Source organism: Zonotrichia leucophrys, chromosome 5, assembly GCF_028769735.1.
Source record: "Zonotrichia leucophrys gambelii isolate GWCS_2022_RI chromosome 5, RI_Zleu_2.0, whole genome shotgun sequence".
In the NCBI taxonomy this organism is placed as follows: domain Eukaryota; kingdom Metazoa; phylum Chordata; class Aves; order Passeriformes; family Passerellidae; genus Zonotrichia; species Zonotrichia leucophrys.
The window spans coordinates 55,805,345-55,819,192 of NC_088175.1; the positions used below are offsets into that span (position 1 = coordinate 55,805,345).

Below are 13,848 nucleotides of genomic sequence, written 5' to 3' on the forward strand. Positions count from 1 at the left end.
GAAGTGTAGAATACTTTTAGCAGATGCTGATCTTTAGCTGAGGGACACAAAGATATATGTGTTGTGTTTATTTGGGTATTGATGTGTTTATATATGCATTTATATACACATAAAAGCACATAGATGCACACATGGGGGGGTGTGTGTGTTTATATATATGCCTGTTTATATACATGCTCTTCATTACACATTTTGCAACACTGTTGATTATTTGACCCATACTATCTTCTGTCCTCAAGCTGCACAACTAGAAGTCACCTAAATCCTCATTTTTTTCTGAAGATGATTCAGCTTGAAGTATCTTTTTTGAATCTAGATTAAGAGTAAATAATTTAAATGGAATTTTTGGCAGGACCACACTTATGGTTTTAAAGTATTAAAAGTCTACTAAAAATTGCTACTCTGTCATCTGACTTTTTAGTCTTTGTCTAAGACATAAACCCCATGTTTTGTTTGATTTTTTTTGTCATAAAAGGAGTAGGTGCTTTATCAATATACTTTATTTTAATCAATACCGCCTTGATTATTCCCTGTATGAATCCAAATTTTATTTGCTACTGTCTAGAGTGGGAAAATATGAAAAAGAGTTCCCCACATCAAAATCATCTTCATCATCTCAGAGGCTGACATTACTTAGCTTAAACATTACTAAAGCCCCCCACTGTTACATTGGAAAGAGTCTTGATGACTTAAAACTTTATAAAAACCCTGTCATTTTCAGTCCATTTAAATGTATCATCCCTCCATTTAAATGTATCACTTTTAATAACAAAAAAAGTAGAGAAATTCCAATGTGAACTCCTTCTAGAGTAATGACCAAGTATTACGAATATTTGAGTGTATTTCATGTTTCAACTTCTTTTCTTATGACATCCTGAATGCTACTCCTGAAGGGACAGTAGGATTTTCAGTGTTGAGTAAATCTCTGGTTTCATATCTGGAGATCTCCCTGGTTCAAAAATCTACTTTGCAATTGATTTTATTTATGCTGTGCAACTCTGTTTTCCCAGATATTAAAAAGCATATTGGCTAAGAATATAACATTATTCCTTGAATAAAATGACAGCAATTAAAGCACCAAGATTTTTCACCTTTGAGACTCATCTAATTTCCCCATTCAGTGACTTTATATTTCTATTCAGGGATTATTATACCTTCGAGATCTAGAGTTTAGACAAGAGAATAGTAATAGAGAAGTTCTAACTGTAATGCTGATTTTCTACTGTTTGTTACTATTTCCTCACCCATAAATAAAATAAACTTGTAGTTAATTTTCTGTTCCCTCGGACCTCTTGTAGAAGTAACCTGCACTATTGGGGGTGAGATTTAAGCATGAAGTAAAGAAGCTGGATGAGTATCTAGTTTCAGGCTGTTAACTGGCTGTCACAAGACTTCAGCAATATTGTTGAAGGCTATGACAGGGATAATGTGAAAACTTTGTTCCATTGCATCACCTGGGCTTAAAAGAAGACCCGGTGATTTTGGGGTTTTTTTTGGAAAACTGAATGTTTTTGGAAAAAAATACGAAGTAGTTATCTCTGCCATTTCTGTTGACAGGTTGCCAAGACATGTTTGGGGAATCGTGATGATTCAACATCTCGTTTGAAGGCAGCAGAAACAGGGACAAGCTTCCAGGTATTCCCTTTCAGGGCAATTGTGGGGTTTTACTAAAAGCTCTTGTGAAATGCAGGTGCTTAAAGTCTATTCACACATTCTTCACCAAGTTCTGCCTCAAAAGAGAAGGCTGCTTAGTTCAGACTTCGACTGCATCTGATTGCAGTTCATCTGTTCCAAATGTCTTCTGGCTGGTAACAATTTGCAAACTATTAAATATTTTAAGAGCTGGTAGTCAAATGAATTAGTAGTCAAATCACTTTAATTTGATAGTGTGATGTCTATAGCCCTGGAAGCAGGAGTAGGAGAGATTTCCAAAATAGTTAAATATTAAATCCATATATAATTGGTGTATATATATATAATATGCAGGGATATGAAGCTGTATGCAGAATACTTGTATGGTTTTGCACTGTGAATGTTGTTAATTATGCTTTCTTTAATAGAGATCAGAACCCTTTTCTAGGGACGATTCCATAGCCATGGAATTTTAACATACTTTTTTTTTATTTCTGCTTATGCATATATGTATTCTATACACCATGTTTTTTACCTCTACAGAAGTTTCACAGCCCTCCATGGCCTACACCTGAAGATAAAAAATCACCTGAAAAAAAGGAGAAAAAATACGAAAAATCAGTTAGTAAACCAGAAAAAAACCTCTAACTGCTACTAATCTGCATTGAAAACTGCCAGTCACTTCCATCCTCATGTTCTGTTAGCACAAAGGCATGAAATGTCCCAGGTTTCTAAAGCATGGATCTTTCACTATTTTATGAATGTCTGTAAATTAGTCTAGAACAGACCAATTAGTACCTTACAGCAATAATCCAAAATGGATGTTGGAAGAAATGCTTTGTAATGCAGTCCGGTTTTTGAATTCTTGTTCTACCTTATCAGTAATTGTATACTATAAATTACCTTCTTTGTAAACAACAGTCACTCTCAAGTGTATTTCTCAGATGGTTTTATTTCATGTACTTTTGTGGCAGATTAGGTTCTAATATTAAGGGGCAGTCAGTGTGTGTGGGGGTAAGATAGCTGTGTAACCATAATTGAAGTACAGTCCTTAAGTGCAACTGTAAAAAGAGAACTGTGTGCGTGGGGCTCCATATATACTTACCTTTTAGTATTTCCATCTCAAATCTACTTACTTACACAATAAAATATGTTTATTTTGTTCTTTTTTTCCTCACTGCTATCTTGACTAGTCCATTTCTGAGCACTGAAAAGCTGACAGAATTGGAGTTTAAGGGATGGAGATAGGGAGCATCATTGCTTTGGGGATTCAAGGCAAAAAATGTGCAGGTAGTAGTGAGTTACAGTTTCCTAGCTTGGATGGCAGCCGTGGGAAGTCGGTTTCATCCCCTAGATTTGTGCTGTTCTCAACAGGATAAAATGTACTTTAAAGGGTAAAGCCCTGTTTTTTCCACTACAGTTTGGTGACTCCATCAGGGAGGATTGATGGGAGTGAGCTCTGTCACTCTGGATTCTGTCAGCTTCTCCTTAGTCACACACCATGACAAGAAAGCAGAGAGAAAGGGAGGAGAAGAGACAATGTTTTGCTTGTTTGTGTGTATGTCGTTATAGGTCAAATTTAAGAATTCATCTTTTTGAGATGCAGATCTTTCAAGAACAGTTGGACTAGTAAACTGCCTGATGCAATGCCATGCTATCCCTAGCAAGAAGTGTTTTAAGCATTTGTAACTTACAAACTTCCACCTTTGTCTTAATGCACAGCTCAGCACATTTTTTACTAGATTTAAAGTAGTTATAATAATTTACTTTTTCTTGCTTTGTATCAGTTTAAAAGCAAATAGACAAATCTTTTATTTGACTTAGTGGTGTCTAAACTCTGTCTTCAGTTTTAGCATTTTAGATTTTACCTCTCCTTCAACAGTCTGCCTTTTCCTTGCTGGTATGAATAATCTTTCACCCTGGCACTCTGTGTATGCTCCTCTACTCAAAGGTAAATAGTTGCAATTTTCTCTCCCTTGAGAAAATACAATTTTAAAAAGAAAAAAACCTCATGAGCTGACCAAAGGATGACAAAGTAGGGTTTAAGAATATCCATGTTAAGAGTCAAAAGAAGTGAAATCGTGGCCACAAAATTAACCAGAAAAGAGATGTGGCTCTTTGCATCTCGTCCTAAATCTTGCTGAAGACAGTCTGCTGTCTTTCAGAATATTCAGTGAGCAAGAGACTTGTGAGCTTCTCATATCTACAGCTGGCATTAATTTCTGGTGATGCCAAAAGCAACATTTCTCTGCATATGACACACCTTAACCGCAAAGGTCACTGAAACTCTGTTCCAGTCATCTGTCAAGAAAGGATCTCCACTGCACAGTGGCTGCAGCCCTCCAGCAGGACAGAGCCTGTGAGCACAGTGCTTCCTGTGGCTTTAGAAAGAAGCCTTTGTCAGTGGGCTCCCCTTCATCAGGCAGCCTGCAGTAGATACCAACCACAAGGTTCCTTTGCTGCCTTGGGCACTGATTGTTACCTGCAGGCCCTTGCCTTGCTCATGGCTGTTCCTCAAGGACAGCTCCTCACGTGGAATCCACGTTGGATGTAGAGGGCAATCCTCCACCTCTCCTTCCTCCCCTTATCTCTGAGCAGGCTGTGGCTGTCAGTGCTGACACTCCAGTCATGGGCTCCATCCCACCAAGTTCCAGCAATGCAGCCAGGTGATAACTTCCTTGCAGCACAGTGGCTTCCAGCTCCTCCTGTTTGTTGCCCATGCTGCGTGTGTTGATTTGAAGGCACCTCAGCCTGCCTGTCAGCCATGTCACCCTCCCAGAGGAACACCCCTTTTCCTCCTTTGACAGAATTTTCTGGTGTTTTCCTGTCACCTTTCCTTTCCTGACAAAGCCAACCCTAGAACTGCCTTGGCCACTTACCTCTCCCTTGCACTTCATTGCCTTGCATGCCCATCTCCTGCCTTGACTTTCTTGCAACTTTTGTCCCTGGCCTTGCTCAGCATTTTCTGCCCTTCCTTTGCCTTGCCTTTCCCATCTGAACCTTGCCTTCCCTTACTTACACCTCCATGTCCTTCCCTTGCCCTTCCCACCACTCCATTTTCTTGCTTTGCCATAGTCAGTCACTCTTCACCTTGGCTTTCCTACCTCTTTTTTCCTGTCTTTGCCTTGCCTTGCTTTCTTCCATGACTCTGATTGCCTTGCCTACCCTGACCTTGCCCTGTTTTGCCTTTCTCTGGTTGGGAGACTGCACCTTGCACCAGAAACACTGCAGAGAAGTGCTTTCCTTCCTTCCTTTCCTTCCTTTCCTTCCTTTCCTTCCTTCCTTTCCTTCCTTCCTTCCTTCCTTCCTTCCTTCCTTCCTTCCTTCCTTCCTTCCTTCCTTCCTTCCTTCCTTCCTTCCTTCCTTCCTTCCTTCCTTCCTTCCTTCCTCTTCCTTCCTTCCTTTCCTTCCTTCCTTCCTTCCTTCCTCTTCCTTCCTTCCTTCCTTCCTTCCTTCCTTCCTTCCTTCCTTCCTTCCTCCTCCTTCCCTCCCTTCCCTCCTTCCCTTCCTTCCCTCCTTTCCTTCCTTCCTTTCCTTCCTTTCCTTCCTTTCCTTCCTTTCCTTCCTCCCTCCCTCCCTGGCAAGAGCTCACCACCAGCATTTAGATACTGCTAGCAATAAAGATCTCACAAAGAAATAGGCCCCACATGAAAGGTGGTAGGACAGAAAGTCTCCTGATCTCAGCTCCCTGGGCAGCCTGTAACCTCCACCTGAAACACTGGCATTGCATGCTTCCCTTCCCACGGAAAAAAACTTCCTGAATTTTTGAAAGGCCTGCCGAAAATTAGGTTTTGGCTTACAACTATATATTTATTCAAGGATTGCTCTCACACAAGAGAGAGAAGGACAGAAGTAAAAGTGTGTGCCACTTCATGTTCGAATACATGCTTGAAAATAAAAGTAATGTCAGTGAAATCTTTCCGTCCTCGAACATTGAGAGCAGTGACGAGACTTTTCCACGTTGGATCTGCATCTTTTGTGGTTTAAAAACACCATGTTACATTTACTTCTTTGGTAAGTGCAGCCTGCCATCTAGCGGAGCCATTGAAAGGCAGCTGTCCTGGTTTGGGGCACATTTTGGAGGAAACTTCTGAATTGGGGTCCCTCTAGAAAGCAAATCCAAGTGGCTCCTCCCCCAGCTGATTTGGGAAAAGATTTCCTTGGAGAAAAGTGGAAAAAAAATCTGTTTATTTAACAGGCAAAGCATTCACCAGCACAAAAACTGAACAATATTAATCAATAAACCCTCCTGCAGGTCTCAGGAGGTGAGAAGCTCCCCCTCGTGGGCTGCAGCTCGGCTCACTCTGTGATCAGCCACTCCAGGACAGTGGCATCGGGAAGGTAAAAGCCAACAAGTCCTGGCACCCTTAGTGTGGGATCAGTAAAGGGGGTGGGTGGTTCCTTTTCAGATCCTGCACTGGTGAGAGAGAAGAAATGTGGGTGTATATAAACCTGAAAGTGAATAATGCCGTGTTATGTGAGCACTTTAGGGACTGGGAAAGGAAGGGGATGCCTACAAATGGCATTTTGTTCCAGGATCTTGTTTTTGGGAGCACTTGCTGGGTGGTTTAAATTTTAAATATCATTTCTACAAGATGGAATATGCTGTTGAGAAGAAAAGCACATAACACCAATGTGTGTGGTGCAGTTCAAGGGGAGTGAGGGAAAGGTGAAGCCAGAACAGCTTTCTCCTCTTGCCCATTTTGTGTACAAGGCTTTTGTGTGATATTTTAAATTTTGTAGCTAGTGTCTTCAAAAGTGAAATAAGTTGATATTACATACAACTGGAGAGGAATTCATGCTGCCCCTTGAATATTGTGTGAAATAAGCATTTCAAATGGACAGTGAAGAGTTTATGCAAATTCCTTCTCAGTTCAGTAACTGCTGCCACCATTAAAGAAGTCCTACAACAAAAAAGAGTGCTGGGCATCACTTTTTCCCCTACAGTCTTAAACTGCACAACGCCCATTGTTGCTATGCTTTTTACTTTCAGCTGTGTGCACTCTTCTATTTTTTTCTCTCTCTCTGAGCCCAGCCCTGTAATTTTAATCTGGCCACAAACAGTGACAAGGACAAAACAGTTTTTGGGTTTAACATACATCAAAGAATATCAACAATGGCATGCTGCCAGGGTTTTGAGCTTTCCTCTCCTACCCTGTATACTACCATATTCTTTCTAACACACAAAACAAATGGCTCTGGCAGCTTTCCTGTAAACTGCACTACACACATACAAGTCTTCTTGAGGGAATTTCAGCAAGATTAAAATCTTGTCAAAATTAAGTCAGGATTTAAAATAGTAAAGCAATTAAAGATGACTTTGAATTCTTTTTTTATCTATGTGTCTGCCTCCTAAAGTTCCATGGGGCAGGATTTCTCCCAGACCAAAGCTGCCACAACCAAGAACTCAGCCTGCCCTTGGAGTGCCAAAGGCCTTCTCCAAAATTACATCAAAACATTGTGGGGGTGAGATATGTTTGGAAAAGGGCTGGTGTTCATGTCCAGGAGCATGTGGCCCTGAGTGGGCTTTTAAGGGTTAATCCTCTGTTAACTTGAGTCCTTCTTTGGGCTTATTTTGCCCAGAAAGAGGTGCCTGGACTGTCGGTAACTCTTTGTTTTTATTGTCTCATATTGTCCTAATCCAAATTGTCCAAATTATTATTACTCTAATTGTATTATTATTTTTATAACCATTTTATTACTATTTCACTTTTAAAACTTTAAAAACAAGTGGTTTGCGTTTTTCACACATTTTATGCTCCTCGCATAACTTGGGGATTGATGTACACACCAAACACACCAATCAAGTTCAGTCAATTTCAGGAAATTGAAACACTCAATTTCAGGAAATACGGTAATGCCGGAGTCTACTATAAATAACTGGAAGAGAAGGTTTCTTCCTTTTCTCTTAAGAAAAACTGGAAGAAACAGCAGAAGAGCCAGAAAGCGCCACCTTCGATCACCGGACTGAGACAGGTCCGGGCCTCAGAGCTGAGCTGGGGCGGCCCGGGCGGGCCCGGCACGGCAATGCTGCCTGCCCGCGGGCCCCGACACCCATCGCACCGTCCTGCCGTGCCGTCACAGGCAGCCTTCGCCATGGAACACCTTCCACGGAATTCACTACCGGGGGCACTCGCGCGTCCCCGTTCCAGCCTCCGCCCCCGCCGGTCCCAGGCCGGGGCGGGCCCTGCCGCCGCTTCCTCCGCGGGGCCGCTGCCTGCCGGGGCTCGCCATGGGGCAGTGCCTGCCCTGCATGGGGGACCCCGTCAAGGACGTGGTGGAGACGCCGGACCCGGTGAGTGAGGGGCGGCGGGGCTGCCCTGTCCTTCCCCGCTGTTTGTCAGCGCCTGGGCGGCCGCGGTGCGGGGAGCGCGGGGGCGGTGACCTTCCTTCATTCCTTCCCTCCCTCCTTCCCTCCCTCCCCGACATGGAGGCCGGGCCGCGGGGCCGCTGCGGTGCCCCGGGAGGCTGTGCCGGCCAAAGGGAGCCGCTCCTTGGCCCCCGGGCAGGGCTGCGGAGAGCTCTGGGGCCGGGACACCCGGGGCACCCCGCAGCTCGGGCCTGGGCCCCGGATCCTCCTCCTGGTGCTGCCCTGCCCCACGGTCACCCGTGGGCACCGTGGTTCTGTGCAGACCCAGCGGAACCTCCTCTTGCTCTGCTCTGCCCCACGGTCACCCGTGGGCACCGTGGTTCTGTGCAGACCGGGCAGAACCTCCTCTTGCTCTGCCCTGCCCCACGGTCACCCGTGGGCACCGTGGTTCTGTGCAGACCCAGCGGAACCTCCTCTTGCTCTGCCCTGCCCCACAGTCACCCGTGGGCACCGTGGTTCTGTGCAGACCGGGCAGAACCTCCTCCTGCTGCCCTGCCCCACGGTCACCCGTGGGCACCGTGGTTCTGTGCAGACCGGGCGGAACCTCCTCTTGGTGCTGCCCTGCCCCACGGTCACCCGTGGGCACCGTGGTTCTGTGCAGACCGGGCAGAACCTCCTCTTGCCCTGCTCTGCCCCACGATCACAATGCTGGGCACCGTGGTTCTGTGCAGACCGGGCAGAACCTCCTCCTGGTGCTGTTCTGCCCCACGGTCACCCGTGGGCACCGTGGTTCTGTGCAGACCCAGCGGAACCTCTTCCTGCTGCCCTGCCCTGCCCTGCCCCGCCCCACGGTCACCCGTGGGCACCGTGGTTCTGTGCAGACCGGGCAGAACCTCCTCTTGCTCTGCCCTGCCCCACGGTCACCCGTGGGCACCGTGGTTCTGCGCAGACCGGGGGTTCCCGTGAGGCCTGTTAGTGCAAACTGTGGCCAACTGAGCCCCACTTTTAAAAGAAATAGGAAAAGCTGTGCTTTTTTTTTTCCCGGTGGATAGCGATGCTCGCTTCTAACCAGCCTCCACCGCATGACATTTTTCCTAGCCCGTGTCTGTGGGGGCTAGGAAAAGCGGGAGAGAAGGAAGGGAGCCCCCTTTGTTGGGAGAGCAAGCATTCCCCTTTCCAGACTCTAAAATGATGTTTCATACACTCCGTGCCATTTCACCCCAGGCTGGGTTTTTTGAGTGAAGGTGCAGAAGAGCTGAATAGTGATTTCTGGTGGGGTTTGACTGTATATATGTCAGCTCTTCTGGCATATTAGTCACTAAAAACACTTTGTTCTTGCAGGCTGGCAGTGCAGGGACAGGTGATGCTAATTACCTTGGAGTTGTCATTTTGTGGGAGTTAGTATCACAGATTTGAGTCATACTTGAAAATTAAGACTTTAAAAAGAATGCAAAGACTATATTGAAGTAGAATTTCATTGTCTTTAACATTTTATCTAGGAAATAAAAAGAAGACAACTAGCAGAAGCCGCTGAAAAGAGGCAGATGGAGGTAATGTCTGATAAAATGTCATTTGTTGAAATTATTTTTAGATAACTGGTTTATGGGGAGAATGGCTGTGGCTTCTCTGGTGACACTGGGTGTCACGTTTGGATTGTGGGAATTGTTGTTAAGTACTTTCCTGGTATTATTAATGTCGTACATTTGTACCTTTTTTATGTCTATTAAGAATTTTACAGGTAGGTGCTCTAAGACCATTGCAAAGTAACTGAGCTTGTTTGGACGGGAGATATTTTACAGTAGTTTATAAAACAACCTAAGAACTGGAAGAGCAACTTCAACATTATTTTTTCCTTGTTCTAAGACTTGAAAACAAGAGATAGAGAAGTATTCAAACAATCGCAGTGGCAATTTCAAGTGGTACTGCACTTGTACTTTTCTTAAAACTGCAAGTTGTATGCACTTGCAGATTCTTCTTTATCAACAAGGCAACAGTTTGAACATGTTTATAAGCTCACATTCCAGCAAAGATGTAGTATTAACTCAGTCTTTTGTCTTTTTAAGATTGCCAAGCTTAGATATCTTTAAAGTTAGAAGAGGTAGGATACAAATGTTGTAGCAGAACAGCCAGCCTGGTTTATTTTCCTTACCTAGCTCTAAAAAGACTTACAGCATATACTGTTATTGTGGATTTGGGATGGTGTGTCTTGGAGAGCACAGCTGAACTGTGAAGAGAAAGGATTGCTATTTGTGTGAATGTTAGTGACATTACATACTGAATTACGAATTGGCCATTGTGCATGGGACCATGTTGACCTGGTTTGAAGGGAGTTTAGTGAATAATTGGAGCAACAGCTGAGTGATGCATGAGACTCCTGAAATCCTTGATTTTGTGTCATTCTATGTACTGAAAGCAATCCACATGTTGTTTTCAACCACAGATGGGTTTTTAAGCATAACTGTAGGAAACAGCCAGCTCTTATCTGGCTGAAAAGCTTTCCTGAGAGGAGTGAGAAGTGGAGCAATTAGGGTTGTGGGTGTCCTTGAAGCTTTGTGGGACCCATTATGCTGACAAAGAAAAATGCAAATATCACTGTTGCTTCTTGTTTTCTTGGAAGACAAAGAGATAAAGCATTTTTCAGGACTATCTTTGAGGTCATTTTAGCCGCTGAATGTTGGATAATGGAGATGTTTTGCAAGCAGCCATACTCAGTTTCACCCTTATGAAGGGACAAGAGAGTAGATCAGATGTCCTTCCTTCTCTGCTTCTCAGCTGCTCATTGTCCCTCCTGACATCGTGTGAGCTGTGCTTCCTTTTGGGGTGCCGCGGGCACTTTGGGGACCTGGCTCACTTGGAAAGCCAGTTTGCTAAGAGGCAGAGAACATGTGGTCTAAGTGGGTTGTCATGTTGTTATTTGCTGGTAAGATTTGTCTTGGTACCCCACTGAGAATTGAGCTTGCTGTCAGGACCTTGAAATTCAGGTGAGAACGTTGCTGGTTTGCCTTGATGGATTTTAGCATCTTTTGTATGAGTTCTGCCATGTTATTATAACCCTAAACTTAGATAAGAATCAGTTTTTAAAATTCCTTTTTTTCTAGTTCATGGTGTTAACTGTAATTCTGATGCTCCTGCCATCTAGTCTAGATTGTCACTGAACAGTTCCACAGGGATATGGAGCATGCAGTTCAGGACAGATTTTTCATTCTGCTGCCCACACAGCCTGTGACATTTTGAAGGGTGGACTGTCATGCAGGGTATTTCTCAGAGATCACAGCTGGAAAGTTTAACTTCTTCACAGCCTGCTCTGGCACTACTAACACAGGTCTTTCCCTCCCCTGTTCATGAGGGTAAAAGTAGGCCCTGACAGTGAAAAAAACAGACTAAAAATTTGTGGACTTCTGGTTCTGCATCTGAGGATTAAATATCTTCACCTGGATGTAATAACAAAGGGAAACAAAACCACCCTCACTTACCTGTGGGACCAAGAGTTGTCAGAATGAGGAAATTTCCTGGAAGGGCAACCTTGATGCAAGAGCAGCATCACTAAGTGCTTCAGTCTTTCCATGCAAACCACAGTTCATAAAACAGTGTTGGCAACACTTGTGGTTTGGTTTCTCTTCAGAAAAATCACTAACTTGGTCTTACTCAAATGTGTTTTCTCCCAGGCTTCCTCTCGAGGTATTAAGAATGTTCAGTCTGTAGAGCAGAAGAAAAAGAAACAGGAGGAAATAGAAAGAAGAATGGCAGCTTCACGTCCTGGAGGAGAAGGAGGACTGAGAGTAAGTTTAAAAAAGAAACAATGTGATTCAACTAGCTGTATATTCACTGTGAAAATCTGTTTTGTCATGTAGAAGATTGAATAACTTGAGGAAAAACCAAGAGGGAGGGAGATGGAGTAGAAGTGTGAGGATGTGTCATTGCCATGCAGTGTTCTCAGTGAGACTTCATCACTAGGACAGAGAGACAGCAGCACAGCAGCCATGGCAGAGCTGCTTTTCCCCCTCCCCTCTTCCCAGTTTCTACACAAATGATGCATCAGTTTTACAGGTCTCAGCACTGGGCACCTCATCCCTGGGCTGCCCTGTGCCCAGTGTCCTTTCAGTGCCAGCTGGGATTGTCTCTGTTCCTTCAGAGCTTACAGAAAACATTTGCACTGAGCAGGGCAGTGCTTTGGGGGCTGTGTGTCTCTCATTACAAAAGAAACATCCAGTGTTGGTATAAAATTACTGCTGTTGCTATTCTAATGGGAACTTTACCTCAGAAGGGCAGGCAGAGAGTTAGTGAAGGATTACAGCCTCTCCAAAACAATAGATGTGTCTGATCATTGGAATTCAGGCTTCACAAGCCTTCATCTTTTCCCTCAGTACCACACCTGATTCAGGAGGCAGGAGTTTGTGCAAGTTGCCACTGATACACTGCATGTCCATCACTTGCTGGGATAAAAGATTAATTGAGAATTTAAAGGTGAATGGAGAATTTATGGTAGTTTGACAACTTTACAGTGTTTGTTTGCTTTGGGATTTTTTCCTTTCTTTTCCTTATCTTCACACAAGCCTGTGGTGTGTTTTGTTTGTTTCCTCAGTGGCAGGTTGGATAACACAGGACTGGTGAGGAGGAGACGATTGATGTTTACTGCCAGTAACTGTCAGTTTCTGCAGCCCCGTGGCACTTACTCATCGTGTGGCTTTTGCTGTTTACCTCTGAACACTCAGCAGTACCTTGCCATTGTGGGACAGCGGATGTGGAAGCAGTCACAAAGAAACTTAAGAACTAATTCTGAACACTATGGTTTTGCCAGTTTCGTTTGTTTGTTTTCCATGCATGTTTTATTGCTTCCGTGCCAAGACTTCCTGTCAGCTGGAAGTGGCCTCGTGTAGTCAGCCAAAATGTGTGTACTGTCTGGTCAGTTATGTCTGTCTGTCTGTCTGTCTGTGTGTGACTGACCTGAGCAAGCTCAGGTGCCCACCTGTTGGTTTTGATGCTTATTTCAAGCTCCACAATTAAGCTTTTCTCCAAGTCCTCGTGTAGAAAGTTTTTTCACATATGTATGTATTTGAACATGTGGATGACAGCATTTCTTTTCTGTTTCCTAATGACTTGCACTGCTTAGGAATTTAGTGCCTTTTTGAAAAGAGAAAAGTAGAGTCATGGCGGGTCCTTACAAATGGAATTATTTTGTCACTAGTAAAAGAAGAAATAAAAACCTTTATAAATCCTGTGTACTTAGATCAAGAATGCCATTTTATTATGTGTATAATAATTGTTCTCGTTTTCTCATGTGGGTTTCTTTTGAGTCTGTAAGTATTTATAATGAATACTGAAAGTTAAAACATTAAATTAAAAATCCTGTTATGAGTTGTATTCATTTCTTTCCACAAGAGGGCAGTGCTAACCTCAGGATTTTGAAAAACGAACAGGAAAACGGTTACTATGTCATCACTTTGCCAGTTCATTTCCAAAAGTTTGTGTTATCTATTTAGGTGGGCTACTTACAGTGCAAAAAGGTTTTCTTTTCCCCAGAGAGCATTATGCACATTGTGCATGGGCTCACTACTGCAATTGCTGCATTTCTGACCTACTCAAGATAGAGAGGCTTTTTTCCCACCCCTTGAACTTTGTATTTTATCTTTCACATCTCAGTGCTGCCCAGTGCTGTCCTGACAGTGCAGTCTTGACTCAGTTTCCTGGCTTAGCCTTCAGAATTGAGGTGAGAAGGGAGAACTTGCAATATTAACATAATGGTGTTTGGGCTGAAAAAAAGCTGTATCCTTGGCTGAAGCCTGCCTTCAGTTTCCTTTGGTTGCTGGCAATTGCTCTCTTCAGTGTATTAACTGTTCATAATAATTCTTTTAAAGTCTAGGGAAAATGCAGATTAGAAAAAGGTATCTCAGACATTAATTTGAAAT

The 13,848-nt window shown here is 43.6% G+C and overlaps 2 protein-coding genes across 3 annotated transcripts in view; both read left to right on the top strand.

Moving 5' to 3' along the window:
* LUZP2 (leucine zipper protein 2) overlaps positions 1-2,815 on the top strand; it is a 77,245-nt gene extending 74,430 nt beyond the window's left edge. For both annotated transcript variants that reach the window (XM_064715777.1, XM_064715779.1), the window contains exons 12-13: positions 1,558-1,635; positions 2,176-2,815. In XM_064715777.1, coding sequence (XP_064571847.1) covers positions 1,558-1,635; positions 2,176-2,280 — 183 coding nt within the window. In that variant the 3' untranslated portion in view covers positions 2,281-2,815. The remainder of the gene's footprint in view (positions 1-1,557; positions 1,636-2,175) is intronic.
* Positions 2,816-7,644: 4,829 nt separating this feature from the next.
* SVIP (small VCP interacting protein) lies at positions 7,645-13,294 on the top strand. The gene is made up of 4 exons (XM_064715780.1): positions 7,645-7,927; positions 9,442-9,492; positions 11,608-11,721; positions 12,525-13,294. The coding sequence occupies exons 1-4, from the start codon at positions 7,865-7,867 to the stop codon at positions 12,537-12,539; spliced, it is 243 nt and encodes an 80-aa protein (XP_064571850.1). The 5' UTR covers positions 7,645-7,864; the 3' UTR covers positions 12,540-13,294.
* The last annotated feature ends 554 nt before the right edge of the window (positions 13,295-13,848 follow it).

Bases quoted from the DNA above. Each gene is read 5' to 3' on its own strand.
- SVIP (XM_064715780.1), top strand. From the start codon at position 7,865: ATGGGGCAGTGCCTGCCCTGCATGGGGGACCCCGTCAAGGACGTGGTG. The intron at 7,928-9,441 runs GTGAGTGAGGGG...CATTTTATCTAG, and splicing joins TGGTGGAGACGCCGGACCCG to GAAATAAAAAGAAGACAACT. The intron at 9,493-11,607 runs GTAATGTCTGAT...GTTTTCTCCCAG, and splicing joins CTGAAAAGAGGCAGATGGAG to GCTTCCTCTCGAGGTATTAA.